Here is a 27,725-nt window from a genome sequence, read left to right on the forward strand (position 1 = left end):
GCACAGAGCTGACACATTTCTGGGCTGCCCCAGGTTCTGGTTTCCTTTGGAAGGAAAGTCTGGCAGTGTCTGTGTAACACCTCTCCCAGGAGGCCTTTTGCAACATGTGCCAATGGTCACCCCCAGGCAGAGGGCCAGCTAGGATCATTTGGGGTCATTAGCAACACATTGTCCAAATCTATTTATCCAAAAGAATTGCCAGCCAGCTAACTACCCCATCTCGTAACACTATTAAAGAAGAGAAAAGGTTTTCCATGATGCGTGGAAGTAGCCTAATTTACAGAGGAAAAGGTGAAGAAAGTGTCAAGAAATGCTGTAAGTGAGTCTGTTCCATGGCACACCTATTATGGGAGTGTTGTTGTGTGCTTGATGTACAAGTCGTGTGTGTGTGTGTGAGAGAGAGAGATTAGGGTGTTTTGACACATTCCACTAACAATCCCTTTCAGTTTTTCTGACTCCATTAGGATGCATGTGCAAATGTTGCCAGTACACACTGATCTTAAAATTTACATATATTCCAGCCAGTGTTGATTCAAATTACAAATGGGGGAGAAAGCATAACATGCTTCTTCTTTAGTGTTGCATGTGTGAATGCTCAAAGTATGAGAAATTCTCAGGCCCCAGATCATGTTTCTGTAGCATATCTTTTCTCTGATTATTTATATCAAATAATAGCAAATAGATATTCCAGGAAATTATTTCTGGAATAATAACACGATAAGTCATTCAGATCTCTCAAATAATATGTTTGTGGTCTGTACTGTAGCAATCACTGCAGATATATGGTCTTAGTATTTTTTCCCCCTTGAGAACAAAGTGTGAACGTTTGTAGATAGTTCCTAACTTGCTTTTTGCTGCCGTTCATATGTAGTGGTACTGTCTGCTATCTGGGGGAAAGAAAGAAAGAAAGAAAGAAGGAAAGAAAGAAGTGTGTTTGGGGGGGAAATTCACAGATCAGATTTCCTTTACCACATATTCTATTTACTCCTCCCAGTCCAGAGAGTATTAACCTGTCAATGATCAAACGTCCCTTTGATGAGGCAGGGAGCATCTAGAAACAGCAGCAAGAGACCCTAATCTTTTTTTGAGAGAAAGATCTGAGACAACTCACTGAAGCTTTCATGCAACGCGGCTAGAAAAGCAGAGGAGTGCATTGCAGAAGAGGAAGGTAAGAAACTGGGGTATTTCCTGTCTATTTAAAACTAAATCATGACCACCCATAAGCTTTTCAATAGAATTAATTAATTTAAAAAGGGGGATCACGCTGTCATGCAGAATTCTTTCTGCCGGCTAGAGAAAAGGAATGGCACAATCCAGCCTTTTTCAAAGAAAATGACAATAATTGTCTCACTGAGAGCGGAACCAAGATTAGGCAAACCAGATAAATTAGAGGACAAAGCTCATGTGCTTGTGGGTGCTGCTTTTGGAAGCATGTTGCATAGGTCAGAAAAGCTACACTTGTCAAAATTATTCCTCCTACACATGTCTTAAAGGTACAAGAACACCAACTTTCTTTGCAGCCAGTTATCCTAATCATGCCTCTGAACAGCATTCATGCGAGTGACCCTTTTCATTCATATATAATCATATATATAATTCATAAATATATAATTTTTAATTAAAATTTCTTCTTCAAAACATGATAAATGACAATCACAACATCAAAATCATTATTAAACAAATACATAGTAAGTAGACTGAATTATTCCCTTACTTTCATAATTTTATAATTAAAATTAATAATAGATCATGCCAAATTGTAAAGAAAGATAAAGATGGAGTTATACCTTTTTGAATAGTTAAAGAATAGGTTAATTTTTCAGCTGTTGCTATATACCAAAGTTTATTGCACCAATCCTCTAAAAATAACACTCCGTCTTTCCAGTTTTTAAGTATAAGTAGTCTGGCTGCTATTAACATATAGGATAACAAGTATTTAGATTTCAATGACTCTTATTCTCCTGAAAAAATACCTAACAAGTCCAAAAGGGGGTTATGGCTGAATCTGCTTGGTAGTGATTTCTGCCATCTCTAAAAAAAACCAATTTCCCAGAAATTCTGAACTTGGGCACATCCACCATAGATGGTAATAAATCCCCACCTCCTTACAATTATTATTCCAACAATTAGGTAAATGTATTCTTATAATATAAGCTAACATCACCGTGGTCATATACCATCTATGGATTATCTTAATATAATTTTCTTTAATTTGACCTGAAACTGAATGCAAAGACTTACTAGACCAGCTTTTCCTCCCACTCTCCTTCATTAAAAACCTTTGGTAAGTCCATCTCCCAAACTGATTTTAATCCAGTTAAAGGTTTTTACTCCTGCCCTAACAGAATCAAACAGAGCTTAGAAATGAATCCTTTTACTTCATTGCTACTTTCAGACACCAAAGTCTCAAATTCAGTCAGGTCTCTATTGGCCATGGGTGACCCCTGGTGCGAAGAGAGAAATGATTTCAGTTGTAACAATTAAATCCATGAACAACTTAGTTCAACAATCAGTTGTTGTTTTGTAATCAAATATCTTAAGTTTACCCATATGGTATAAATCTCTCAGTCTCACTATCTTATTCTCAGGTCTGTTTATTCCACCAAGTATTTCTATAAATTTAGGATGAGACTACACTACTGGTATAAGAAGGGAATTAAGATATGTTAAACGGGATTGCCATTTCTTCCAGATCATCAATATAACTTTTTAAAAGGAGTTATTAATATTCTTAACCATTCTTTTAAAAAGATTGTTATGAGGAAATATACTTGAAATCATTATTTCACTGTCTCTTACAAATTCAAGCTCATATCATGATTTAGGTTCTAAATTAACCATGAATCCTACAACATTTCTCATTTGAGATGCCTCATAATAAATTCTAATATTGGGACCACCCAACCTCCCCCTTTAGTTTTAATATATAAAACATTATTTGAAAGTCTAGATCTATTATTGTAATTTATAAAAATTAAAAATATTTTCTGCCACCTATTAATTGTAGAATATTATAGATAAGGAGGAAGAACTTGAGACAAGTATAACAACTTTGGTAAAAGAAACATCTTGGTTATGGCAATACGACCTAACCAGGATAGATGGCTATCATCCCATTTACAGATCTTACCTTTAATATATTTAACAAACAGAATATAATTCAGTTTGTTTTAATCAGATAATTTCTTAGAAACTTTAACATCTGGATAATTAATTGTTGGAAATATTTTGGATATTTCCAACAACCACTGTTCCCTCTAACAGGGATTCCCAGATGTTGTTGACTACAACTCCCAGCATCCTCAGCTTCAATGGCCTTTGGCTGGGGATTATGGGAATTGTAGTCAATGTCTGAGAATTCCTATTAGAGAGAACACTGGGCCCAACATAGACTTAATCTTCTCTTTGGCTTTCAGGCCTATATTAATACAGATAAATTCTGACTTCTGATAACTAACTGTAAGCCCAGAGACTTCATTAAAATCTTGAAGAACCTCTTGAATAATTGGCACAGCCCATATGGGGTCAGAGAAAACCAAAGCAAAATCATCAGCAAAATAGGATGATTAGATATTCCTTACTAGTAATTTTTAACCCCCTATTAAGGGGGGTTAGGAAGGGTGACTGGAAAGAAGATGGCTGTCGGGGTAAGAAGTTCTTATCTGATTTCTACACACCACTCTCCTCTGGGTGGGGAAGGATGTGGCCAAGGCTTTTTCTTTGCTCTTGCTTATCCTCCTTGCTGTAGCCTGTTTGCTATCAGGGACTGAACTCACTCTAATTGTGTTCAGATATACTCTGTACCTGGCCAAACTGCCCGATTGGTGTGGGTGTGAGACACACCCATTGGGCTTCTGAGATCCTGGTCTTTATTAGAGTGGGCTGCAGCCAGACAGAGGCAGTCAGAAGGGTGGCTGGAAGCAAGACAGCTGTGGGGATAAGGAGTTCTTATTAGGGGTGTGCAATTCGGGTATTCAGTGATTCGGTTCGGGACCCAAACCAAATCACCCCTGTTCTGTTTTGTGCCCGAATATGGGCCACCCGAATCACCCTTGATTCGGTTCGGATTCGGATTTAATCCGAATCCGAATTGATTCAGGGGGGAAAGTGGGCCCAGGGGCAAAATTTTGGGGTGGGGTAGTAGTTCCCAATGGGTGGAGTCTACCACCCCAATTTCAGGGGGATTGGGCAAACGGCTGATTTTGGGGGAATTTTTGAAATTTTAGTGACTTTGGGGCAGTTCAGGGGCATAGCATGGGATCTGGGCAAAAGGGGTGGGGTGGGGTGGTAGTGCCTAATGGGTGCAGGCTACCACCCCAATTTCAGGGGGATTGGGCAAAGGGCTGATTTTTTGGAAATTTCTGAAATTTTCATGTCTTTGGGGCAGATTGGGGCAGAAAGTGGGGCCTGGGGCAGGATAGTGGGGTGGGGTGGTAGTGCCTAATGGGTGGAGGCTACCACGCCAATTTCAGGGGGATTGGACAAAGGGCTGATTTTTTGAGAATTTTTGTTTTAGTGACTTTGGGGCAGTTTGGGGGCAGAAAGTGGCTCTGCCCCAAAAGAGTGGGGTGGGGTGGTAGTGCATAATGGGTGGAGGCTACCACCACAATTTCAGGGGGATTGGGCAGAGGGCTGATTTTTTGGGGAATATTTGAAGTTTTGGTGTCTTTGCGGCAGATTGGGGGCAGAAAGTGGATCTGCCCCAAAGGAGTGGGGTGGGCTGGTAGATAGTGCCTAATGGTTGGAGGCTACCACCCGTCCCCAATTTAAGAGTGATTGGGCAGAGGGGTGAATTTTGGTGAATTTCTGAGGTTTGTCTTCATAAGGTTAAGTGTGTTAAATTGATTACTTCCTCATATTCATAGTAATTGAGAGTGTGAAAAAGTGAAAGTGGGGTCATGAGAGTTGTTTAACTGAAAGAAATCTCATTTGCTATGATAGAATGAGAATTCACACCTCAGAAAAAACTTCACCAAATTCACCAAAACTCACCCTAACCCTGCACCCATTAGGCACTGCCACCCCACCCCACCCCTTTTGCCCAGATCCCATGCTATGCACCCAAACTGCCCTAAAGTCACTAAAACTTCAAAAAATCCCCCATAGTCAACCGTGAACCGAATCACCCGAATTTTTCAGCCCTGAAATTTTGGAGATTCGGCTCGGGCCTGAAAAATATCGGGGGACATCGGGGGTGATTCGGTTTGGCCCTGAATCACCTGAAATTGCTCATTTCGGGCACAGATTGTTCTGTGCCTGAAATTTTTTGCACATCCCTAGTTCTTATCTGGCTTCTAAGCACCACTCTCCTTTGGGTGCGGAAGGGTGTGGCGAAGGCTTTTTCTTTGCTTTTGCTTGTACTCCTTGCTGTAGCCTGTTTGCTATCAGGGGCTGAATTCACTCTAATTGGGTTCAGATATAATCTGCACCTGGCCAAACTGCCCGATTGGTGTGGGTATGAGACACACCCATTGGGCTTCTGAGATCCTGGCCTTTGTTAGAGTGGGCTGCAGCTGCTGGCACAGGCCACCTGTAGGCGGCTTTTGGAGGCAGGACTGAGGGCTGGGACTGACATATTAACTTGAATGGCTAGAGAAGATTCTTGCTCACTTCAGTATTGGTGAGATTGGGTCACAGTAGTTGTTATATGTTTGGATTCATCTAGAGATGGAGAGACAGGGGGTGCCTTGGTTCAATGTGGGGCAGCTATTCCGGTGGTGGTGGGGAATAGAAGAAGTAACATTGGCAGGTCAGCAGGCTGTTCCAGGGGAAGGGTAATCAGAAATTTAATAGCTGTCTCTCCTTCTGGTTATTCTGCCAGCTCTATGACCTCAGGGAGCACTGCCAACAACCCACATAGCCTTACCTTGCTCCTCTGCAATGCCAGGTCAGCCCAAAATAAACCTGAGCTCATCCATGATTTGGTTATGGATGCAGGGGCTGACCTGGTGTGTATCACTGAGACTTGGTTGGGGGAGGCTGGTGGCCCAGTCTGGTCCCAGCTTCTTTCTCCAGGGTGTTCTGTAGAGGAGCAGGTCAGGGGATGTGGGCAGGGAGGTGGAGCAGCTGTTGTTTATAACATCTCCCTTACCAGGGTCCTTGTCGAGGTATCTGACCATATTGAATGTGTGTACCTAAGTTTGGGCACCAGGGGGAGACTGGGACTTCTGTTGGTGTACCGATCGCCTCGCTGCCCGACTGAATCCCTTACTGAGCTCACGGACTGGTCGCGGTACTTGCTTTGGAGTCTCCCAGACTTTTGGTGTTGGGGGACTTCCATGTTCATTTCAGGACCAATTTGTCCGGGGCAGCTGAGGAGTTCATAGCGGCCATGACAACTATGGGCCTATCCCAAGTGGTCTCCAGACCGACACACATTGCTGGTCACACACTTGATTTGGTCTTTTACACTGATCAGGGTGGTGTTCCTTGGCTGGGGACGCCTGTGACTTCCCCATTGTCATGGATGGACCACCATCTGGTTAAGGTTAGGCTTACAACCACTTTCCATCTCTGCAGGGATGAGGGGCCTATTAGAATGGTCTGCCCGAAGAGGTTATTGGATCCACTAGGATTCCACGAAGCCTTGGAGGGATTTAATGTTGGCTCTGCTGGTGATCCTGTTGATGCCCTGGTGCAAAACTGAAATAACATGCTCACCAGGGCAGTAGACACGATTGCTCCTAAGCGTTCCCTCCAACCTGCTTCAGAACAGGCCCTTTGGTATACAGAAGATCTATGGGGGCAGAAGCGGCAAGGTAGGCGACTGGAGCACAAGCGGAGAAAGACTCGACTCAAATCTGACAGATTATGACATAGAGCACATTTAGAGATCTATGCTCAGGCAATACGTGCGCCAAAGAAGCAGTTCTTTTTTGACTGTATTGCAAGTTCAGCGGAGTTGTTCAGGGTTGTGAGGGGGCTAGTATGTGCCCCCCCTTCCTTGAATCAGAATTTGGAGCCATCAGTTACCCACTGTGATGTGTTTAAAGAATTTTCCGCAGATAAAATCTCTTGGATTCGGGCCGACTTAGATGGAACTCCACAATTAATTCGATGTCTGAACTGGAGGAGTCCAGCAACTCCTCTTATGTGGTTTGACTGGATCGGTTTCAGTTGGTGACTCTTGAGGATGTGGACAAGCTGCTTGGAACGGTAAGGCCTACCACTTGTTCTCTTGACCCTTGTCCAACATGGCTTGTTCTATCTAGCAGGGAGGCTGTTGTAGGAGGCCTAATACAAATCATAAATACTTCGCTGAGGGAGGGCAGGATGCCTCCTTGTCTTAAGGAGGCAATTATTAGATCTCTTCTTAAGAGGCCTGCATTAGATCCCTCAGAGTTGAGCAACTATTGGCCTATTTCCAACCTCCCATAGCTGGGCAAGGTAATTGAGAAGGTGGTGGCCTCTCAGCTCCAGGCGGTCTTGGAGTAAACTGATTATCTAGACCCATTTCAAACTGGTTTTCGGGCGGGCTATGGGGTGGAGACTGCCTTGGTCAGCCTGATGGATGATCTCCAAACTGGGAATTGAAAGAGGAAGTGTGACTCTGTTGGTCCTTTTGGATCTCTCGGTGGCTTTCTATACTGTCGACCATAGTATCCTTCTGGAACGTCTGAGGGTGTTGGGGGTGGGAGGCACTGTTTTACAGTGGTTCCACTCCTACCTCTCGGACAGATTTCAGATGGTGTCGATTGGAGACCGTTGCTCTTCAAAATCTGAGCTTAAGTATGGGGTCCCTCAAGGCTCCATACTTTCTCCAATGCTTTTTAACATGTACATGAAACCACTGGGAGAGATCATCAGGGGATTTGGAGCGGGATGTTATCAGTATGCTGATGACACCCAAATCTACTTCTCCATGCCAACTTCTTCAGGAGATGGCATAACTTCCCAAAATGCTTGCCTGGAAGCAGTAATGGGCTGGATGAGGGAGAATAAACTGAAACTGAATCCAGATAAGACGGAGGTACTTATTGTGCGGGGTCAGTACTCTAGAGACTATTTTGAGCTCCCTGTTCTAGATGGGGTCACACTTCCCCAAAAGGAACAGGTTTACAGTCTGGGAGTACTTCTGGATCCACACCTCTCCCTGGTATCTCAGGTTGAGGTGATGGTCAGAAGGGCTTTCTATCAGCTTCGGCTGATACTCCAGCTGCGTCCGTTTCTTGAGATGAACGACCTCAGAACAGTGGTACATATGTTGGTCATCTCCAGACTTGACTTCTGTAATGCACTTTATATGGGGCTGCCTTTGTACGTAGTTTGAAAGCTTCAATTGGTCCAGAATGCGGTGGCCAGGTTGGTCTCTGGATCATCTTGGAGAGACCACATCACTCCTTTGTTAATAGAGTTACACTGGCTGCCAATTGGTTTCCAGGCAAAATACAAAGTGCTTGCCATAACTTATAAAGCCCTAAATGGCTTAGGCCCTGGGTATCTAAGAGAACGTCTTCTTCATTATGAGCCCCACTGCCCACTGAGGTCATCCAGAGAGGTCCGTCTCCAGTTGCTGCCAGCTTGGCTGGTGGCCACACAGGAACGGGCTTTCTTGGTTGCTGCGCCGAGACTGTGGAATGCGCTCCCTACTGAGATACAATCCTCCCTATCTCTGACAATTTTTAGAAAGCATTTGAAAACCCACCTCTTCACCTAAGCCTTTTCTGTTCTTTAAAATTTTAAGGTTTTAATTTGTGGATGATTTTTAAATTGGTAAATTGTTTTATGTTTTTGTATATATTTTAACTTGTTTTATACTATTGTTAACTGCCCAGAGACTAAAGTTTGGGGTGGTGTACAAATGTAATAAATAAAATAAATAAATAATATCATTGAGCCACCTAATGGCACAGTGGGAAACGACTTGACTAGCAAGCCAGAGGATCCAGGACAAATCTCTGCTGGTATGTTTCCCAGACTATGGGGAAACCGTATATTGGGAAGCAGCGATATAGGAAGATGCTGAAAGGCATAATCTCATATTGCATGGGAGGAGGCAATGGTAAACCCCTCCTGTATTTTACCAAAGACAACCACAGGGTTCTGTGGTCGCCAAGAGTCGACACTGACTTGAAGGCACACTTTTCCTTTAATAAGATCATTAGCTCTAATTGTCTTAGCCAATGGTTCCAACACTAGGACAAATAATAAAGGGGAAAGAAGACAAACTTGCTTTGTACTTCTGGTAGTAGAGAAAAAAATCTGTGTCTTAAAAATTAACCCAAATTGAAGCCAAGGACTTACTAAAAAATTGCTTTATAACTCTAATAAAACCTCTTCCCATTTTATGCTTTTTGATTAAATTAATTAAATATGGCCATTGCAACTGATCAAATGCTTTGTACATATCCAATAGGGTTGTGCATTTTGTATTTTTTCTGTTGCGATTTGTACCAAATCCAAATCAACCCCATTTTGTATTTTGTCCGAAATTAAGCCTTCCGAATCACCCCAGTTTTGTTTTGTATCCGAATTAATCCGAATCCGAATTAATTCTGGATCCTTTTTATGTATTTAGCAGCAGCAGCAAGATTGACATTTGCATTAGGGATGTGCGTTTCATTTCGGATACAAAACTTTTTGTGAACAAAACAGGCCATTTCGGCTGTTTTGTAGCCAAAACAAAACACCCAATGCTCAAAACAGAAAGTTTTGTAGCCAAAACAAAACGTCCCTGTTTCGGATACAAAATGTTTTGTTTCGGCTGTTTTGGAACTCCATTTTGCAATCGCAGAAAGTCTTTCTCCTTCAGTCTCCATTTTGAGTTTTGACATCTGTTTGAATTTCCAGCCCTTCCAGCCCGCAGATTGGCCAGCGAAAGCATGGGCTGATCTGCTGGCAATTGCCTCCTTATTCCTTTTAAGCAAATTTAGGGGTAAATTTTACCCTTATTGGCTAGTGGGGGCAGTGTGTGTTTCATTGTTGTTGTTTCACACTGTTGTGTGTAGATCAATTGCATTTCGGGCGGGGGGGGATGTGGATGTGCATGACCTTTGGAAATCTGCCTGATTATTTCCAAAGCTCTGCTGTTGTTGATGTGTGATGTTGATGTTATTTGGGATGGATTGGGGGCAGAAAGGGGGATTTAGGGGCATAAGAGTGGTTCAGGTGGTAGTGCCCCAATGGGTGCCTGCTGCCACCCAGATTCCAAAGGAACTGGAAAAAGGGCTGATTTTTAAAGAATTTCTGAAGTTGACATTTCTTTGGGGCAGATTCAGGGCAGAAAGGGGGCCTGAGGGGCAAAACAGTGGGTTGGGTGGCAGTGCCCCAAGGGGTGCCTGCCACAACCCAGATTCCAAAGGAATAGGGCAAAGGGCTGATTTTTTAGGAATTGTTGGAAGTTTACGCTTCTTTAAGGTTTGCCCCCCCGAGGGAATAATGGAGGTTTCAGCAGACCCATAACTCCACCTAGGGGGCATTGGGGTGGCCAGGAGTGAGTGGTAGTGTAGTGCACATAGGGTGCCAACTGCCCCCATGGGTTGCTAACCCATGGGGTGCTGGGTTCTGTTGGTTCTGAGGTGTTCTGAGTGTAGATTCTCTGGTAGCCTATGAGATTTTCAATGACAAACCATGAACCCACTCTCATATGCTATCAGAGAATCTGAATCTACACTCAAAACATCTCAGAAACAACAGAACCCAGTACCCCATGGGTTAGCAACCCATGGGGGTGGTTGACACCCTATGTGGTCTACACCACCACTCGATCTGGGCCACCCTGGTTCCCCTAAGTGCAGTTATGGGGCAGGAATTATGGAGGTCCATCCTTCCCTATGGGGAAGAACTTTACAGACACACAAACTCCATTACATCTTTAAAAATCAGCCTTCTGCCCAATTCCTTTGAAATAATTCTGGCAGCTTCCTTGCCCCCACTGGGCACTACCTTCCACCCTACTCTGCTCTGGGCCACCCCTTTCCCCCCAAAATTAAGCTATACTTTTGCTAAAACCTCAATTCTTCCCTGAGGGAAAAATCCTATACTTGAAAAATTCACCAAAACCCAGCCCTTTGCCCAATTCCTCTGAAATTTGGGTGGTAGTTTCCACCCATTGGGCATTACCCCCCCCCACCCACTAGTTTTTCCCTGGGGCCATTTTTTAAAATCCAAAATGTTTCGGATTTGTATTTTGCAATTTCGAACAAAGAACAAAATTGGGGTGTTTCGGATTGGCTGGTTTCGAACAAAGAACAAAACAGGGGTATTTCGGATTCGGGCCAAAAACAAAACAGAAAACAAAATGCACAACCCTAATTTGCATACAAATGGAAAAATACTGATTGTCGAAGCAAAGAAGATTGGATATTTAAAGTGCTAGAGCTGGCAGAAATGGCAAAGCTAACAGTATTATTAAGAAATAAATTTGAAGCATTTAAAAGGGAGTGGGACCCTCTTCTTGCTTACCTAAAAACATATTATAAAATGGATTTGTATCAGGCTTTTGAGTGATAACCAGAATGCCCTAGTGTTGATACCAGTAGTTGTGCTTGTGTGAGACTGTATGGCTGCAGGGCTCTTGCAAAGGCAGTGGTGTGAGGGCACTGTTTCCTCTAAGGCGCGCGCACATGCGCGTGCTCACAAGTTTTTGGATGTCCACTCAGTTCAATTTAGATCCCACTCAGGTTGAATCAGGAAGGCCCCATTCTGAATGCACGTGCACGCACACTGCCTTGATACTGCCACCCAGAACAAAACTCATTGCACACAGAGATGAAAAAAATTAGAGGGACCACTGTGTGAGGGAAGGGTTTAAATGCCTTTTCCCTGCCAAGGGTGGGCAATTGATGCTGAAAAGGCACAATCTCCCTGGGCACGCTCCCTTGAAGATAGTGGCCAATGGTTGCCTCTCTACTGATGTCCTGATGTCTTGCCTGCTGTCTGGTGATGTGAGCAGCTTGGAGTTTGCTGGAATGCAGCCTCAGCGGACCAGGAAGCAGGACTGGCCCCTTTGCCCAGATGCCAGAGGTTGCAAAACCGTGGCTGGACGATTGTCTGTAGGATGATTCCTGGTTTCACAGATTAACCCCAGGTCCGTCTACTTGAGGTTTCATGCTATATCTGAAGGCACCTACAGAGTAGAATTAATGAATGTAATTACGAAAGGAAGCTCCTTCTAGACTGAATATTTCTTTATAGTTTTAGGAAATGAAAACACACAAGAGATCTATGCATACAAAAAACATAACACATAAAATATACAGATTAAAAAACCTTATAAAGTTCTTGTATATTTCAGTAGAAATTATAATTAATCATATGTTAAAGCCAGATATGATCATTCTAGAGGGGCACCTATGTTATTCTGGTGCAGCATAAACAAACAGGAAACCAATGACATCATAAATACTTGCTACCAAATGTATGATGGCGTGAGCTTTAATGGACTAGAGCCAATGGGCTGATTCATAGAGTGTTTCATTTGGCAGGTGGTGGTGGGGGGGATGGAAATAGTACGACAAAATTCAGAGTGGTAGTTCCATCATGTTTCTGTCACATTCCTGTATTTTTCTTTCTCATATCTTCTGGGAAGGCCGGGGAAAGGATCAGATCTGATCCAATTCGAATCCAATGTGATTATTGTATTGTTCATCCAATAACTGGACTGGCCCAAATTTAATCATTCAGTGCCTTGTTATCAGATCGGTGGATTGTTCCATGGGATATAATGACCCATAGGAAATAACAGTAAAACACAAAATTGTCTAATATTATCGTATGTCAGAATGGAATGCAACTTTGAGGCATGGTAGATCTATCTTAGTTGACGGGGGACCCTTGTTAGAGTTTTATACCACTTCAATTTCATGTAGAAGTGTCAGTATTTCAGAGAAGCAGACAAACCTTCCCCTCCACTTTTCACACTTTTGATCTGAATATATACTTGCACTCAGTGTTCTCTCTATTTTTTTATTTGTGAGCGGAATGAGTTTTGTACTGGGCAGTAGTATCAAGGCAGTGTGCATGCATATGCATTCAGGGTGGGGCCTTCCTGATTCAACTTGAGCTGGATCTAAAATTAACTGAGCGGACACCAGAAAATGTGTGAGTGTGCACACATGTGCATGCTTGAGAGGGAACAGTGCTTGCATTGTTGCTTTGCTTGAGGCCATTTAAAGCCTCTCCTGGAAGTTTTAAAGCCCTTTAACTTGCATCTCCTCCGGAATGGAGGGGCTCTGTCCACATATTGGCCAGATTTACCCTGAAGTCCCTGGGAGTCAGGGAGCAGTTCACACACAATTCGGGTTTTTCACTATGCCTTAGAGTGTAGTCTGATTTATATTCAGGGTAAAAAAAAAACCTGCTATTTCTGTCATTTGCGGGGGGGGGACGACAACTTCAAGTTCACAGTAAAGCCTCCCGTTAAACTTGCAGCAAAGCTTGCTGTCTGTAAAAGTCCCAGGGAGGACCTTTCCCCCAAAAGTGCAAGCTGATATGTTCCAGGGTGCTTGAGAAGAAGGCACACCTCTCTTCACATTTCTGCTTCACTTGGATAAGACTGAGAGGAAAGAGCTGAAGTAATGCAGAGACTGACGGGTCAGCAGGTAGAAATTTGCTTGTGGAGTGCTACACTGTGGTAGAATTAGAGGCAGGTGGGCAGGGAATTAGAATTGTGTGGATTTGGGCGAGCAGCAAATGTGCCAAGGGCACAGACAAAACATAGTGGTACCCAAGTCCCAAGGGGCCAATGATGCAGTAGGAATTGGATGCAAATATTGTTCTGATTTGAATGCCCAGCCCGACTGTTGAGTATATAAAGAAAACAATAATAGACTATAATGAAACTTCTAAATTGTTGCTGATAAAGAGAAACATATTGTTACATAATAATCAATCAAGTATTTCTGTGATGGCTGTGGGAAACTAAAGTCTCTGTGATGTTTACTGGCCATTTGAATTAGCTGTGACTGTAAGATTATGTGTGTTTGCTGTTCCCACATAATTTTTGTTGCATAACTAGCAGCATTTTTAATAAAATGAGGTAAATAGTTTCCAAACTGAAATGACAGAATCTTGGCAGCCCAATCCCATGGTTCACTTAAAGAGGAGATCACCTTGCTTCCATTTGGACCAGCATTTCTCCTGGAAACCTATTGGTAGCACATGTGGTTCTTGTAGGCCAAAAGCTGTGGGCCAAAACAGTAATAAAGTTTATTTTTCGAATTTATTTAACAAATTTGTAGACCACCTCAATTTTTCCTCTCTGGGCAGTTTAGAACAACATAAAACAAATTAAGACAAAACTGAGACAAATTAAGACAAAAATGAAAACCTTAAAACAATTTAAAACCACATTCAAGTTAAAAACCTTGAGTGAAAAAAAGTCTTTACGGATGTTTTAAAAGTTGTCAGAGATGGGGAGGAGGATCTCATTTCAGCAGAGAGCGCATTCCAAAGTCTCAGGGCAGTAACAGAGAAGGCCCATCCCTGTGTAAGCACCAGACGAGCTGGTGGCAACTGCAGACAAACCTCTTCAGATGACCTCAGTGGGCGAGGGGGCTCATGGCGAAGAGGACATTCTCTTAAATACCCTGGGCCTAAGCTATTTAGGACTTTATAGGTTATAGCCAGCACCTTGTATTTCCCCCGGAAACATATTGGTAGCTAGTGCCATTCTTTTAGTATAGGAGTAATATGGGAGACACCTTGATTATGAAGGAGGTTTTCCAAGGGTAAGGTTCACCCATTGCACTGCAGGTGTGCTGAGCTCTGCAATTTCCCCAAATGTGGGAAACACGACTGCATAATTTGTGTTAGATGACCTGAGATGACCCAGAGACCAACCTTGCTGTCGTATTCTGTACCAATTGCAGTATGCGGACTATGTACAAAGGCAGCCACACATTGAGTGCATTGCAGTAGTCAAGTCTGCAGGTTACCAGCATATGTACTAATGTTCTGGCCATCACCTCAACCTGGGACAACTTGGTTTCATTCACTGCTGTTGTAATCAACTCCATCCATCTTGCTGCTGGTCATCATCTTCTTTCCTTCAACTTTCCCCAGCATTATGGACTTCTCAAGGGAGCTGAGGTTTTGCATAAAGTGTCCAAAGTATGATAGTTTGAACCTGGTCATTTGTGCCTCGAGTGAAAATTTGTTCTATGATCCATTTGTTTGTTTTCATGGCTGTCCATGGTATCTTCAAAAGTCTTCTCCAGAACCAAAGTTCAAAAGCATCAATGCTTTTTCTATTTTGTTTCTTCATAGTTCAGCTTTCACATCCATAGAGTGTCATGGGAAAAACCATTGTCCGAACGATTCTAATCTTTATAGGTGTAGACATGTCACGGCATCTAAATATCCTTTCCACCACTTCAATGTCTTCATTGTCAATTCTGAGGCTGGCTTCTGTACCCGTTGTCATTAGTTCAGTTTTCTTTACATTTAGTTGTAGTCCCATTTTTTCACTGTGCTCCTTGACTTTCATTCCTAGAGCTTGCAGATCATCTGCATTCTCAGCTATCAGAGTCAGGGTGGATTTGATTTAAATCAAACTGATTTAATTCACGATTTAAATCACGATTTAAATCACTAGTCAATAAGGCTTGATTTAAATCATAGTTTTCTACATAAAGACTAATTCTTGCTGGTATAACTTTAATATGCAAGTAGATGAAGATTTTTAGAATAACAACTTTTCATATTAGTTTTTTTATCCCCAGTTTAATAGGTTAATCTTTAATATTTGGACAACTTTTCTGTTGTACTTAGGAAGGAGAAAAATAATCATTACCTTAATAATAACAATTTAAATAGATTTATTCAACTGAAACAATAACATTACAGCATATGTTATTTGCTTAAACAAACATCCATGTTTGTTAACTAATTTGGCTAAACAAAATATATATATTTTAAGAAACTTAGACTGTCAGCCCAGCTTACACATGAAAAACTTAAATACTGTCCTCTGTAGCTAACTCGTCATCTTCATCTTCTTCTTTGTTCATAATCTGGAAAAGAAAAACAAACTTTCCTGCTTTATCGGGTCCCAAATGATTTCTCAATTTAGAATGAATGAGTCCAAAGGAAGAGGATATTCTTTCAACGCCTGCAGAAGAAGCTACTGCTGTTAAAAGTGAAATCATTACTTGAACAGTCTCTAAATCCAAGTGCTTAAGTGACTTCCACCAGTTCACTGGTGTGACTTTCTTTAAAATATCTTCAGCAAACATATATTTCTTGAATGGTTCCCCCTTAGCTTTGAAGTTTATTATAGTTGGCATTACAGATGGATGATTGCTGGATACCCATGTCATAGCTAACTCCTCTTCCTCAGCACTTAAGTTTTGACCCTGGTACTGGATATTGACAATATTTGCCAAAAAATGAGCTGGAGACAGTACTTGTCCCATTCGTTTTTTTAATGCTTTTAATTTAATTCTGTCCATGTGTAGTTCTGTTTTTAAGTGTTCACTCAGTTCCTTCCAAATTTCAACAGCATCAGCAATAAAACAGCTATTTTTCTGTATTTTGTTTAAAGATTCAGAGATGGGTTTCAGGATGCTCAGCATATGTTCAACATTTCTCTTAAGCCCAATGTTGAGGATTTTGGTCGTGACAGTGCCATCTATTTTATCTCGATTTTGTTCACAAACTGTCATCAGAATAGGCCAGTTCTTGATATACTGCTCAAAACAGTCCACCACAGAGTTCCATCTAACATCTTGTGGGAGCGTTAGCTTGGTTCCACCCATCCTTTTCAGAGCTGCTGCAGCAAAGTGATTGTTACGGAAGTATTTAGCAATTTCAACAACATTAGTCTTTATTTCTGGAACACTTAAGTCTTTGGCTAAGAGGTGCAGCAAATGAGCACTGCAACCATATGTTATTAGCTTTGTATTCCCTTCCTGCTCTTCTAAATTTCTTCTCATCTTGGATACATTTGCAGCATTGTCTGTGACCAAACTGCGTACTAGACATTTGAATTTTTGTTCACATGTTATTATAGCTTTTACTGCCACTTCTTGTAAGTATTCTGCTGTGTGTGCATTTCCTGACGTATCAATTGTTTGTGCAAGGAAGACTTTCCCTTCTTCTGTTGTTATACAAGCACATACAATAGGATCATTGTGGACATTACTCCACCCATCAATACTTAGGTTAACAATTCTACCCTCCCGAGCTGTTGCACATTGCTCCATTTCTGTCATACACTTTATCCAGCAGTTTCCCTGCAACATCTGCTCTGCTGGGTGGACTGTATCCTGGTCTCAGTGACTGAACCATATTAATGAAATGTGGGTTCTTAGTCAGACGGAAAGAAGAGTTCGTTGCATAAACAAACTGGGCAATTTTTTCATCAATTAACTCTTTTTCTAATCTGCTAGTTTTTATCACAAACTTATCTATGGTGGTTCCAGGAGGGAAGGATTTTTTCTTTCTTTTAGGTGATAGTGATATGTGGCTGTGGGTGTCTGATGATGATGCTAATGAAGCACTATCCTGGATGGATAACTCTGAAACTGTAGAACAGGAGGATGGTGATCTTGAAGGTGGATAGTTTCCAGAATCCATGAATTCCCCTAAACAAAAAAGTCAATGCTGTTATTTTATTGTTTATACAATTTCTGCTTATTGTACACAGCACTGCCCCAAAAGGAATATTTGCTTTTCTTCATAACTGTACCAAATGACAGTAACATGCAGTAATAATAAGAAATATAATTTTGCTCAAACATGACAGTTCAAGGCAGTCTTTAGAAATATTATATGATTCAATAAAAATGTTTACCAACCTGAAGATCCTGCCTGTTCAAATGTGTTTCTTTGGTCATCTTCATCACAGCACTTCTCATGATGTTGCCTCATTCGGGCCACCAGGCCTTGCATTTCTTTGTTGCAGTGTTTGCATTTTGCACGCATGCCTGCCTTACCGATAGGTAAAGGAACTTCATTAAAATATTGCCAAACTGGGTCTCTTTTACGGCCTGCTGCCATTATAGGTTTTTTCCTCCAAGGAAAGAATGTGATAAACCTCAGGTCATACACACAAAAAGTTCCAAAGACTTGTCTGTCTGTGGCTATGCAGTATTGTGCTCAGAAAGTTTCACTTTCATTTTGTACTGCTTGTCTGCTTGCCCCTCCCTCCTCACACTTAGTTTCACTTTCTTCTTGTGCAGATCTATTCCACTCCAATCAGAAAAATATTGTTTCTATTCTATTTCACTGAACTTCTTGAAACTTAGCACTGAACGGGTTGATTATGTATTCATAGGTTTGTAGAACAATAGGATTAAGGTCTTTTTCTCAACTCTGTTCATGTCATAACATTTTTGCTGTGAAGAAGAGGCATGTGATCTCTGCTGAGTCAAATTCAGTTTTGAGAACTGCAAAAGTAAACCAAGTTTCTGTGATAATATCTTGTAGGCAGAGAAACTGCCCAATAATCTTACAAAAACCTCTGGAAGAGCATGACATTGTGAATGGATTAATGGAATTTATTTACCAAAAAAATTAAACATATACAGCCTTATTCTACATAATTAAAAAACTAATCTTTATTTCATGATGGAATAACCTTTGGATGGTAATATATTTTCCTCAAAAAGCATTTTATTAAAAAAAAATCTGATTTAAATCAAAAAAATCCATTTTTTTATTTTTTTAAAAAAATCATTGATTTTTATCCACCCTGATCAGAGTGCTGTCATGAGCGTAGCGCAGATTATTGATGTTTCTTCTTCCAACTTCAAAGCCACGCTCATCTTCTTCCTATCCAGCAGTATATAAGAACATAAAAACAGCCCTACTGGATCAGGCCCAAGGCCCATCTAATCCAGCATCCTACTTCACACAGTGGCCCACCAGATGCCACTGGAAGCCTACAGGCGGGAGTTGAGGGCATGTCCTCTCTGCTGCTGTTACTCCCCTGCAACTGGTACTCCAGCCTTTGAGGCTGGAGGTGGCCTATAGCCCTCAGACTAGTAGCCATTGATATACTTCTCCTCCATGAAGTTATCCAAGCCCCTCTTAAAGCCATCCAGGTTGTTGGCTGTCACCACATCTTGTGGCAGAGAATTCCACAAGTTGATTATGTGTTGTGTGAAAAAATACTTCCGCTTGCTGGTCCTAAATTTCCCGGCAATCAATTTCATGGGATTACCCCTGGCTCTAGTGTTATGTAAGGGGGAGAAGAATTTCTTTCTATCTACTTTCTCCACTCCATGCATGATTTTATAGACCTCTATCATGTCTATCCACAGTGATCTTTTTTTTTCTAAACTAAATAGCCCCAGGTGTTGTAGCCTTGCCTCATAAGGAAGGTGCTCCAGGCCCCAGATCATTTTGGTTGCCCTCTTCTGCACCTTTTCCAGTTCTACAATGTCTCTTTTTAGATCTAGTGACCAGAATTGTATGCAGTACTCCAGGTGTGGCTGCACCATAGTTTTCTATAAGGGTAAATATTAGCAGTTTTATTTTCAGTCCCCTTCCTAATGATCCTTAGTTTGGAATTGGCCTTTTTCACAGCTGAAAGGGAATTTCCCTTTCCACGTAGGGCTCTAATCTGCATTGGATGATCCTGAGCATTATTTTGCTAGCTTGTGAAATTAAAGATATTGTGTGATGGTTTGTGCAATCTGTTAAGTCTCCTTTCTTTTGTAAGGGTATGTAGACCAGTGTTTCTCAACCACCAGTCCGTGAGGAGTTGAGTGCCAGTCCATGCTGGTCCATGAGGAATTAATCCCCACACAAAACAACTTCCAGCTCGTGGGGGCCACCGCTGCTGGGAGCTCTCCGGAGCTCATTTCTAGGCAGGCAGCCCTCGCTGCTGGGATAACGTTCAGTTCGAGGGAGCTAAATGAGTGTTATCTCAGCAGCGAGAGCTGCCTGCCTAGAAATTAGCTCTGGGAGAGCTCCCTGAGGCCTCACCCCCCCCGGCTCAAAATTGTATTGAGGGTGCCTTGGGATGGGGGCAAGGTGGGGTGACTCCTTTACTAACTGCTGGTTCAGGAAACTGAGCACAAAGAATGTACCGGTCCATGACTCCAAAAATGTTGAAAAACACTGATGTAGACTGACCTCTTCCATTCTGTTGGCCATGGTGTTCTCCAAATTTGCTGGCATAGTTTGGTTTCAGCCTTGACTGATTCTTCTTCTGCTGTCTGCCATATTTCTGTAGCTTTCCCATCCATTCCTGTAGCCTTCCAACTTGGTAATGATCTAACTTCATCTTCGTGCAGTAGAGGTTCTTGCAAGTAGGGTATATCTTCTAGCACAGTGCTCAATCTTTTTGGAGTCATGGACCAGTACACTATTCATGCACAGTTTCCTGGACCAGCAGTTAGTAAGGGGATTGCCCTCCTCCCCCCCCCGGCACAATTTTGGGCAGCTCTCCAGAGCTCATTTCCAGGCAGCCTTTGCTACTGGATAATGTTCATTTCGAGGAAGTGAAATGACCGGCCGGGTTAATATGCCTTGTAGAATTCTGGCTAAATCGTGGGAATCTCACTTTTTTGCTGTCTATAATGATGCCCAGCCTAGCCAGATCTTTGTTCCCCCTCTGATTGGGGAGTTGCCCCATTGGCCTCCTGTTACTCCTGCTTAAATAACGGATTTAATAGGTCGCCTTAAAAATGGAAAAGCTCCTGGTCCTTCTTCTTCCTGAACTATTAAAAGCCAATATAGAATGGTGGGCTTTAGTTCTAGCAAATTTATTTACATCTATTAATAGTTCTGGTGTTGTTCCAGAGCAATGGAAAACAGCAATAGTTGTTCCCATATTAAAAAATGGTTCCCATTCAGATCCATCCAATTATTGACCTATTAGTTTGTTGTCAGTGGTTGGCAAATTATATGCTTTGTATCTTTTGGATAAGCTTGAGGCATGGATTTCAGAAAATCAAATTCTTGGGACTGAATGAGCAGGCTGCTCTCCTCTCGATCACTGTATGATCCTGCACCATCTAGCAAAGAAATACTCTAGCGGCCCCAAATGCAAATTTTTTGTTGCCTTTATCGACTTAAAATCTGTGTTTGATTCTATCTCCAGATATTTATTATGGTCCAAACTTGGAAAAACAACAATAGACAAGAGATTGATATTTTTGATGATGCAGCTTTACTCCAATTCCTCATTACGGGTTAGATATGCTATCGATGGGGCCCTAACTGATTCTATCCCCTCTACTCAAGGGGTTAGACAGGGCTGTGTCTTGGCCCCAACATTGTTTAATCTCTTTATTAATGATTTGGCTCCATTTCTGGAGAGTGTGGATTCCCATGCCCCGAAGCTGGCTAACAAACGAGTGCCCATTTTACTCTATGCCGATGACGCAGCAGTGTTATCACAGTCCAGATTAGGTCTGCAAAGACTGTTGCACGCTTTTGCCGTCTACTGTAATGATAACAAACTAACAGTTAACTACAAAAAAACAAAGGTCCTGGTTTTCTCTAAATCCAGGAAATTATATAAATGGGTAATAAATCAGAACCACATTGAGCAGGTTTACAACTATAAATATTTAGGCATATTATTTTAATATAATCTAAATTGGAAAACCCACAGGCTGTCTTCAATCCATAAAGCCCGCAATACTCTCAGTGCCTTTTTGTGATTTTACTACTCTAAAGGGGGCCAATTTGTTCCCATGGCACTCCAGGTATTTCGTGCTAAGATCGTGGCCCAACTACTTTTTGGAGTCCCGCTATGGATCCAGGGAGTAACAGCTGAACTGGAGAGAGTACAGTCTATTTTTCTAAGAGCAATCTTTGCATTGCCTAGGTGTGTGCCTTATTCTGCTCTGTGCTTGGAATCTGGGTCTTTCTCTATTGTCTGTAAAGCCTGGGAGCTTACTTTTGCTAGATGGAGTAAACTCTGTTCAGAGATTCAGGAATTTTCTTTTTTCCAATATTTATGGGCGGATTCTTATCCCAACCCTTGGCTAACGTATGTAAATAATAAAATTATTCAACTGGGCCTTTCTCCTTCAGAACTCCTTACTTGGGAATATAATAAGGTGAAGGAAATATTATTTCTCCGGTTGCACGATATTGAGCGGCAGGAACTTACGTCTTCGGCCAATAGGACTTGCTCCCCTTTACATTTTGGGATTTTGCCACCTTGGGGAGATAGAGGTGCTAATTACTTAAAAACACTGCATTTTTCTAAATTTCGGGTCTCATTTGCTCGGGCCCAGTTTAATGTGTTGCCCTCTTCTCTTTTGGAACGGAGATTTGCTAAAGATCATCCTGTTGCGGTTTTCTGCCCTTGTGGCATCGGCCTTCTGGAAACTGTACTGCTATATTGTACTGCTATATTGCTCTTTATATCGGGATGCTAGAGAAGAACTTATTTCCCCTCTGTTACTCAAATTTCCTGGACGGTGTGAGCTCTTTTATACATATTACTGCCTCGCGGATTCAAGCCCCGGGATTACAACTGTAGCTAAATTTTTATACATTGCAATCAGGCTAAGGTCCCTATTAAGTGCTTAATTGCGAGAGCTGTCTATTGTTTTTAAGTAAGTTATTATGAGTGATTGTATTCTGTTTTATTGTGTTTTAGCACTGTTTTATTGATCATTGTATTGAGTATATTTGTTACTCCTATTTCTGCGGACAACGGCCATAATAAAATTGATGATGATGAGGAAGTGAAATGAACGTTATCCAGCAGAGAGGGCTGCCTGGAAATGAGTTCCAGAGAGCTGTCCAAAATTGTGCCTGAGCTCTGGAGAGCTCCCGGCAGCCCCCACCAACCCAAAATTGTTTTTTTGAGGGGTGATGCCTCACAGACCGGTACCCAATGTTTTGCGGACTGGCACTGGTCCACAGACTGGTGGTTGAGAAACACTGTTCTAAAGTATCTTGGATATTGACATCCCTGCTGTACAGATTTTCAGTATACTCCTTCCATCTCTGATCTTCTCTGAATCGGTTACTATCTATCCTTTGGCATCCCGTAACATACCAATTCAAGGTTGGAACCTCCCTCTGAGTTCAGAGATCTTTTGGAAAACATTCCTTGTTTTTCCGTGTCTATTTTCCATCCTCAAGGTCTTTACAGATGTCATTGTAGTACTGCTCCTTGTCTCTTCTAACAGCTTTCTCAAATTCCCTATTAAGTTCCTTCCCATTAAGTCTATCTATCTTAACTTTGGCTTCTCTCCTCTACCTGGCAATTTCCACTGTCTGTTCTGACATCCATTTTGCTTTCTTCTGTTTCTTGGTCTTGGGCAGTCTTTTTTCACATTCGTCCTTAACAACTTCTTTGATTTCATTCCACAGTTCCTCTGTCAAAGAGGTTCAGAACTTCAAAGTGGTTCCTGATGTTCTCCTTGAAAATGGTGGGTATATTCTCACAATTCTTTTGGGGAAGCTGGATAGCTTTGTTTTTCTGCTTTAGCTCGACTTGGAATTTGCACATGAGCAGTTCGTGATCTGTTCCACAGTCAGCCCCCAGCCACATCTTTGCTGTTACAACTGATCTCTTCCACTTCCTTGCACCAATAATGTAAATCAATTTGATTTCTATGTACTCCATCTGGTGATGGACATGCCAATACCAAAGAAAGGAGACTTAACAGATTGCACAAACCATCACACAATATCCTTAATTGCACATGCTAGCAAAATAATGCTCAGGATCATCCAACGCAGATTAGAGCCCTACGTGGAAAGGGAAATGAGGATGTTCACAGCTGCCATGCACTGAGTTGACACTTCCAGCACACTGCCCACCACAACCCCAATATTTCTCTCCTGGTCAGTTGCGGACAGCTCAGACCCCATTACTGTATATGTAAAGTTGGGTTTTTTTTGCCCCAATATGCATCACTTTACACTTGCTTTCATTGAACCACATTTGCCATTTTGTTGCCCACTCCCTTCCTAGGACGTCATCATGATCCCTTCCCTGAGTAATAGGAAAATAGTACCCCCCCCCAATCCCTTCCTCTTTCTGAGTAACAGGAAAATAGTGCCCCCACATCACCCCACCAGAAATTGTGCTTTTGTGAGTTTTGTTTTGGGGAGCCCTCCTATTTCTTCCTCCAATCTGAAGGTAGCCCTCCTGTTTCCAGCATGCATGTTTGCTGTTGGAGATCTATCAACTCATACAATGTATGCATTCATTTTGCTCAAGTGAGTAGAATTTTCTTTAGAGTTCATGGAAACATCTTGTTTTGGATTTCTTCATATGCTACCTTGGAACAGAAGCTGTCTTTCTCATTATTCCATCCAACCCATCCATTAAAGGTAAGAGAAATCTGTGCTCTACTGGTCTACATTGCAGATTGTTTTGCTAGCTTGTTTATCATGAGGAAATTTAGCTGCTCTTTCATAAAATCCACAACTCTTATGAAAAATTGAGACAATAGGAAGATTTTTCATTTAGCCTTAGTTTGTGTTAAGGAGCAACTGGACAACATCCATATGTCATGTAGACACAACAGTTTTCCATTGTGTGAGCCCCCCAGCCCCAAATTTTGGTGATCCCCCCTTCCCTTCAAAAGAGTGCCTCCTGAAAATATGTCCCTTCTGCAATATGTGCCTCCCAAATATATGTCCTTTCCACAAATTGTGCCTCCCAAAAATATGTCCCTTCTGCAATTGCACCCACACAGCATTAGTCTGGATATTAGTCACTAAGTCAAGCAATGTACACATTTGCCCCAAAGTAAGTCCCATTGCAAATAGTGACTGACATGAAGTGCAATAGCTCAGCAATGCTTCATTGGGGCTGCTGCAGACATATGAGGCAGCCCCAACACTGTTGAGGATGGCTAGTTGTCCAAGCAGTGCCATGGAAGCTACTCACAGTGCAGCATCTCTGAGGTGCTATGCATCATATCAGCCAGTGACTGATTTCCTGAGTGAATTATTCAGTGGAAGCCCTGCTGAAATTACATAGTCATTGAGAGTGGCTCCTGAGCAGTACTATTCAGAAACCTAGTCTGGATGTCAGCCAGTGGATTTACTTCTCAGTAAACATGCAAATGATTGACTAGACAAGAGTTCTAAGGCACAGTTATTTAGCATGGAATTGGCCCCAGCCAGATGCAGCATATCAGCCACTGCTTGTTTCATTTGTCTGGAAATTTATTTATATATATTTTCACCTACTTTCCAGCAGGCTTATGAGATCACCTGGCATTCCATGTATGTGTCCGTGTATTTGTGTATGTGTCCCCCCACCCCGCCCCACTCAATTTTGCAATGTCTGGACAAATAAGAACCAAATCAGTTGTAGGGACACTTCAATGGAGTTGTTTGTGGTGATGTCATCCACCCAAATTCAAGATGGCGGGCACATGAACATTTGGGGCACAAGTGGGCTAACTTGTGAAGTGCCTACTTTACTTGGACCAAATTCAGTCCAGTTTTAGGGATAGTGAAAGGAAAGTAGGCAGATTAGTTCTTACTAGAACAACTTGTTTTAATTATCTGCATTTATATCCTGCCCTTCCTCCAAGGTGTTCAGGGTGGCATATATGGGATATCCCCTTTTGTCCTCACATCAGGTAGGTTAGGCTGCCTAAGATGTCACCCAGTAAGTTTTATAATGGAGTGGGGATTCAAACCCACCGCTGCCCGCTCCTTGACCACAAATAAACTGTGGTAGGTTCAGTGGAATTTAAATGTTCTGGCTGTAGGCCACCCCCCAGGGGTAGCTTCAGCTTTCAGAGGCCCCCCCAACAAACTGCTTTCCATGGGCCTTCCCTATCTGAGTGGGCTCTATTCCCACCAGGTTGGGGAGGCAGTTACCTTTCACGAGGTAAGGTGATGTGGTTGCTTTAGGTGGCAGATTATTGGGGCACCAGCAGGGCAACAAAATGCCTTACACTGGTGCCATCAGAGCAGTTCTCTCAGACTGATCTGACCCCACTGTGAATTTTGCAAGAAACACCTCATAGACTCCTTGTTGAGCCTGTCAGTTGAGCTGAGGGAAGGGTGGACCAAACCTGAGCACAGAAATATAATTTCTTTTTCAGAACACCAAAGACAAATCACAAATGCAATTCTTATACCAAACTTGTAATAGCTGCTATCTCCCTGACAGACTGTTTCTCTCCTAAAGGAAGATCAGTCATCTTAAAGGACCAGAACTGTACTCATTCCAGTATATATTATATAATGACTATATTTTAGTCATTTCCAGCTCCCCCACCCCAATGAAAAGCCTAGCTGGTTAGTTTGCATAATGCTCATTTGCCTCTGCTGTAGAGCTGCTGGGTCCCCCACCCCTGATTTGCGTCTTTCAAAATTCAGTGTTAGAATTTTCCAGCTAGTATCTCCTTTTCTTTCTTTCAGATGGCTTCCATGAGACTGAGAAAGATGATGACTTTCATAGTGACTTTGATGTCTGCTGGGTTCTGTTTGCTTATCAAGCTGAATTCTGACAGACTGTGCATATTCTGTCAAGCAAAATATGAGGTCATTTCCTATAAGAGAGACAGTGGAAATTTTCTGAACCAGCCACATGTGAATTGCAGTAGGGACACTCCATTCCTGGTCATTCTTGTAACATCATCTCCTGGCCAGTCAAATGCTCGAACGGCTATCCGTGAGACCTGGGGCAAAAAAGGATTAGTAGCCAACAAACGCATTGTGACCTATTTCCTCCTAGGAACTACTTTGAATCACAATGACCATATGGCTGTTACTGCTGAGAGCGTGAAATATAAAGACATCATCCAGAAGGATTTTATAGATACCTATTACAATTTAACATTAAAGACCATGATGGGCATTGAATGGATTCACAAATTCTGTCCACAGTCTAGCTTTGTGATGAAAACTGACTCTGATATGTTTGTCAATACTTATTACCTGACTGAATTGCTTGTCAAGAGAAACAGGAATACCAGATTCTTCACTGGCTTTTTAAAACTGAATGATCGTCCAGTACGACAATGGTTAAGTAAGTGGTATGTAAGTAAATATGAGTATCCAGGAAACAAGTACCCTCCCTTTTGTTCAGGGACTGGTTATGTTTTTTCCACAGATGTTGCTAGTCAGGTGTATAACATTTCTGAAAATGTCCCCTTTGTTAAGCTAGAGGATGTTTTCATAGGTCTGTGCCTTGCAGAACTCAACATTAAATTGGAAGAACTCAGCTCAAAGCAAACATTCTTCCCAGAAAGGCTTGACTTTTCTCCTTGCCGCTTTAAGAAAATTGTGACCAGTCATTTTGTCAAACCTTATGAGCTGCGGACCTACTGGAATGCACTGGAGCAGTCCATGGATCAAGAATGTTCAGGTGGCTGATACTTTCCAGCTTCAAAAACGGTCTTAAAATAGTACTCAAGACACAAAGAGCAACATGTGATGAAGAGCTGTCTTATACTGAGTCAGAGCATTGGTCCATCTAGCCCAGTAGTGTCTGCTCTGGCTCGCAGTCTCCAGGGCAGCATAAGTTCGAGGTCAGATGCCCAAGATCTGTTTCCTTAAAACACACACACACACCCCAGAAGTTCCCAGAGATAGGATCTGGAACCTTCTACATATTGGCTGACATCCTGACTAAATTGGCAAAGAGGCACATTTTTAACATGGTGATTCTCTTTATTTAGCAGGGGGAGAGTCACTGGCCCTATCCACCCTCAGCACAGTACCTCCAGTGACTGTTGCTGGTGTCTATCTTATGTTTCTTTTTAGATTGTGAGCCCTTTGGGGATAGGGAGCCATCTTATTTATTTATGATTTCTCTGTGTAAACCGCCCTGAGCCATTTTTGGAAGAAATTGGTATAGAAATTGAATGAATAAAACTAACAACTATGAG

General features: G+C 42.0%; 2 protein-coding genes across 6 annotated transcripts in view; both read left to right on the forward strand.

The window, feature by feature from the left end:
- The first annotated feature begins 200 nt into the window (after nt 1–200).
- Nucleotides 201–27,724, forward strand: LOC128348922 (beta-1,3-galactosyltransferase 5-like). Of its 4 annotated transcripts, none has more exons than XM_053304676.1 (4): nt 201–315; nt 995–1,168; nt 23,230–23,288; nt 26,254–27,724. In XM_053304676.1, exons 3-4 carry the CDS (start codon nt 23,271–23,273, stop codon nt 27,208–27,210), a joined length of 975 nt encoding a protein of 324 aa, XP_053160651.1. In that variant the 5' UTR covers nt 201–315; nt 995–1,168; nt 23,230–23,270; the 3' UTR covers nt 27,211–27,724. The 4 variants fall into 4 exon arrangements, with proteins under 4 accessions (XP_053160651.1, XP_053160653.1, XP_053160654.1 ...); XM_053304678.1 differs by lacking the exon at nt 23,230–23,288 and adding an exon at nt 24,157–24,198; XM_053304679.1 differs by lacking the exon at nt 23,230–23,288 and adding an exon at nt 24,160–24,198.
- LOC128348923 (beta-1,3-galactosyltransferase 5-like) overlaps nt 26,754–27,725 on the forward strand; it is a 36,239-nt gene continuing 35,267 nt past the window's right edge. Inside the window, exon 1 of one of the 2 annotated variants that reach the window (XM_053304680.1) lies at nt 26,754–26,863. The gene's annotated coding sequence lies outside the window, so the exon portion shown is untranslated. Of the gene's footprint in view, nt 26,871–27,725 lie in introns of both variants that reach the window. The other variant, XM_053304681.1, reaches the window with a different exon arrangement.

This window comes from Hemicordylus capensis, chromosome 3 (assembly GCF_027244095.1).
Source record: "Hemicordylus capensis ecotype Gifberg chromosome 3, rHemCap1.1.pri, whole genome shotgun sequence".
Lineage (NCBI taxonomy): Eukaryota > Metazoa > Chordata > Lepidosauria > Squamata > Cordylidae > Hemicordylus > Hemicordylus capensis.